Source organism: Aedes aegypti, chromosome 3 (assembly GCF_002204515.2).
Source record: "Aedes aegypti strain LVP_AGWG chromosome 3, AaegL5.0 Primary Assembly, whole genome shotgun sequence".
In the NCBI taxonomy this organism is placed as follows: domain Eukaryota; kingdom Metazoa; phylum Arthropoda; class Insecta; order Diptera; family Culicidae; genus Aedes; species Aedes aegypti.
In genome coordinates, this window is record NC_035109.1 from 367,900,454 (window position 1) to 367,904,695 (window position 4,242).

Genomic DNA, 4,242 nt, shown 5'->3' on the forward strand with positions numbered 1-4,242 from the left:
TCAATTCTTTAGTCTTTCCGGAAATGCTACTGACTCGGTCAAACATCCGGATCAAAATCCAGTGAATGAATGTTCACCGGATGAACATTGAATGGAAGAATGCGCAGCAAAATCGTTCATTTTTGGTTAACATGGCCCGCAGTTCACTGGGAACCCTTAGGCTAGAAGTTGCCGCGTGACGTCATCGTAAATTGATTCCCCAGAAATTTATATCCTCCGGGGATCCATTCCAGAGAAGCAAAAGTTTGGACACAAATACCACAATTTTTTTATTTACTTGTAATACATATCATGTACTATGCATATATTAATGCGATAATAAAATAAATGTTATGCCTTCCGAATATTTTTTCTGATTCTATTTATAAATAGTAATAATTATATTCTTTCCGCTGCAATCGATAACTGAGATGCCAGTACTTGTTTTAAAAATATTAAAAAAAAATCTTTCAAACTGAATGCAAATATTTTCAGATTTTCTTCGAAAAAACTATCAAAGTTACACCGTTTTACGGTATTCCGTTTAGTGCTCGAAGCTCGAAGATTTATTATCAAATTTTGAGTGTAACTAAAAAATCCTATTTATGTCCAAAAATCTTCACATGACTTTTGCAAGCACATTCATGCCGGAAAACTACAAACATACTACATACATACCTTAAATTTTGATTTACAGACGAACAAGTTCAGAAAATACGTTTTTGTGTAGTTTTCTTGGTGAAATAAATTTTGAGTGTAGTCAACAATTTATTTTACTACTTAAACATGTTCACTTGACTTTTACAAATAAATTGATTCCGAAAAAAAAACATTTTATACCCCTTAATTTTCAGCATTGAATTTTGTTTTATTGTTGAATTTGTGATAAAAATGGAATTTACAAGAAACCAAGAATTGCTTTTTGCTAAATAGTTATGCGTAGACGCATATGTATCAAAATAAACATCGTAACACACCTCTATTTATAACCTCTTAAAAACTTACATTTTTATTGGTTCTCACTTTCCGCAACCTCCGCATCCCCCTCCCCCACCACATCCACAGCCTCCGCTCTTCTTTTGCAGCGCCCCTTTCACCGCTATCAGCCGTCGCACACAATCGCCCATGTGAGCCGGCAGTAAATCTTTCTCGCCCAACTGGGCAAATTTGAACTGACAGTAGTTCAAATAGGTGATCCCATCGGACCCGCAGAACGGCTGCAGAATCTCTGGACACTTGTCGTCCACGGTCTGGTCCTCTTTGCAGAATCCACTAGCCTTGACATCCAGCTTCGGACGATGAGCTTTCGCACACTGTAGGGCACAAGGACTGCTGTAGGTCTTCTGGTCGTTGCCACAAACCGGGCTAAAAGCATTGCAGCTCTCCAGGCATCGCTGGAACTTGTCAAACTCGGCCTGGTTGCCCAGGAGTTCCGTTCCGCGAGCCGATTCCAGTGGCAAAAACATCGGCTCGTTGGGACAGCGTCCATAGAATGCGAAATCCACCGACGGAATTGCCTTGGCCATGCATTTCATCTGGTACTTGTTGTAGTAACTGAACCCGTCGGTACCGCAGATGGGATCGTACTTACTCTGCTGGTCTCCCACGTTTTCGGTTGGCGTCAAACAGGCCATCAACTCTTCGGTCTGAGCATCGCTCAGTTCGTATTTTGGAGGATAGACGACGAAGGTTGCGCGGACGTGAGTGAACACGAGCAATGCTGTTAGCGTGAGTAGTTTTGATATCATTGTTTCTGAATGAGTTCTTCGAAAATTTACAGCAAATACGATGCGACACTAACGATGAAACGCATGCACGCGAAGCTTTTTATGCAACAGAAGAGAAATCTGGTATTTGCGCAGATTTAACGAGCATGTGCTAAAAACGATTATGGCCATAAACTTATCACCATAAACTAATCACTATTTATTATACATGCATTTAGAGTGCAAGTGTCTTAACCCGTATTCGCCCAGCAAATGGAAAAAGTTTAAATTGCTGCCATTTGGACAATTGGCTTGTTTAGGGGTTTCCAGTTTCATACATATTCTGAACCTACGTTCAAAGTTTCACAATTTTCCGTGACCTGAAACTATTTTGAAAACTCATTTGAAATTAGTATTGAAATCACTTTTGAATCACCAGTCGGCAAATTTTACTTCAATTCAATTTTACGCTTTATACTCTACAAACTTTTGGAACACATCACTCTTATTTCTGATCAGGTAAACAATCACGAAATGAGTCAAATCATCAATGAAGGAGACATAATATCTGTACCCGTCGTAAGTTTCTTCAGTCATCTGTCCGCACACATCGGTGTGAATCAACTCTAGTGGCCTCTTTGAGCGAATCTTTCCTCCCTTATTGAATGCTTCACGTGATTGCTTACCTATTATGCATCCTTTGCATACGATAGGGTCAAGCTCCTCACTTTCAAGTTTAATATCGAGTCCATCCACCATATGATGCTGAAGCAACAGTTTCATATTTGTTTCTCCTAGGTGAGCAAACCGTTTATGCCAGATATTAACATTACTTGAAATCTTTTCCAGTTACCACTTGAAGTGTCGTCAAGGCTCACATCCAGGGCATAAAGTCCATTGACTTTCCTGCCTGTTGCTATCACTTGCCCCGATTCATCCTCGATTTCAACTTTCCCTTTGCAGAAAATAACCTTCTTACCAGTTTCCTCGATTTTTGATACCGATATTAAGTCACAGTGTAGTTCAGGAATGAAATGGGGATTTTTTTTTATTATCGTACAAATTGGGCCGAAGGGTCTCAGATTTTCATGAAACTTTTTCCACAGGCAGGGCTCATGGATATATGAATAAAAAAAATTGAGGAAAATTCAGGGTCGCCTATTTTTCCGGAAAACTCAGGTGGAAATTTTTTGTTTTCCCTTGACACTACTTACTTTGAAAAATCATAACTCAAGAACGAAGCATCGTAGAAACAAAGTTTTTATATGAAAATTGAAGCAAATTTTTTCAAAAATCAAAAAAATATGAACTGGAAAAAGTTTTCCACAAAATTTTCCACCGTTGGGAAAATTCGTAAAGAAAATCCGGAAAAAAACTATGCCCGAACTCGTGGAAAATTTTCAAAAAAATATTTTCGAGAAGGTATTGTATTTTTCATGAATATTTAGACTTTCACGACGAAATTATCGATGTCAAAATAACTTATCACTTGACAAACTCAGTCACCTTGATTGTGTATGTTTCTTGATATGTTGAGCTAAATGTCAAAGGAGCCAAAACAAACAAGCTGACTTATAGAAAGCACACTACTTTGAAAGTATTTCAAAATTTTCAATTGTTACGGTAACTTAAAAGATATTCTCTTATATTTTTATTTTGTAATACAAATTTCAATTTCCTTACAGTTCTCTAGTCGGAATAATGGCAGATATAGTAGCAGTGGTTCAGCACCAACGAGCATCTGAAAATACTGTGTACCATGTCCTGTACGGATACTTCTTTTTGGGCCTAAGCAAAGCCAAACTTTCTGTTCTGTACAAGAAACACAAGTCTACTATTTCGAGCTGGATTTCACGATACGAGGAAGATGGCTATTTTTCAAGAAGGAGATATGAACGAGATTGCTCAAAGTTCACTTCCGATAAGAGACAATGGTTGGTTGATTTATATATGAAGAATCCTACATTGTTTCTTAATGAAGCGAAAGGTCACTTCCAACAGGAGTTCAAAATGCGAATTTCAGTTCCATCTATTTGGAGAATTCTGAATCATGCAGGGTTAACTTTAAAATATCTAGAGAGACGGGCGATTCAGATCAAAGAAAATGATATCATCAGATTTTTTTACGAAATTTCTTCGATTCAGTGGGACTACTCTAATTTGGTATTTTTAGACGAAGTGAGTTTTGATAACAGATCGTTGCTTCGTTCTAGAGGATATGGTATTCGTGGCAAGCGACTAGTTTTCCGGGGTGAATTCGTAAGGAAAGCTCGTGTTTCTCTTTTGTGCTTTATTGGCCAACATGGAATGATTGATACGTATTCCACTGATGGTACGTTCACACGATTGCTATTTTTCGAGTGTTGTAAACGTTTGGCCCTAGAAACAAATCATATATATCGCTATCCTGGAATTCACTCAATCTGGATCATGGACGGAGCGAAGATTCATTGCTGTGACCAAATAATTAACTACCTCAGATGTCTTGGTATTTATCCAATATTTTTACCAGCGTATTGCCCGTTTTTCAACCCTATTGAAATAGTGTTTGGGTTGT

At 38.0% G+C, this 4,242-nt stretch overlaps 1 protein-coding gene across 1 annotated transcript; it reads right to left on the reverse strand.

Moving 5' to 3' along the window:
- Positions 1 to 822: 822 nt before the first annotated feature.
- Positions 823 to 1,793, reverse strand: LOC110678659 (serine protease inhibitor dipetalogastin-like). The gene has a single exon (XM_021851809.1). It carries the CDS (start codon positions 1,725 to 1,727, stop codon positions 999 to 1,001), a length of 729 nt encoding a protein of 242 aa, XP_021707501.1. The 5' UTR covers positions 1,728 to 1,793; the 3' UTR covers positions 823 to 998.
- Positions 1,794 to 4,242: the final 2,449 nt, after the last annotated feature.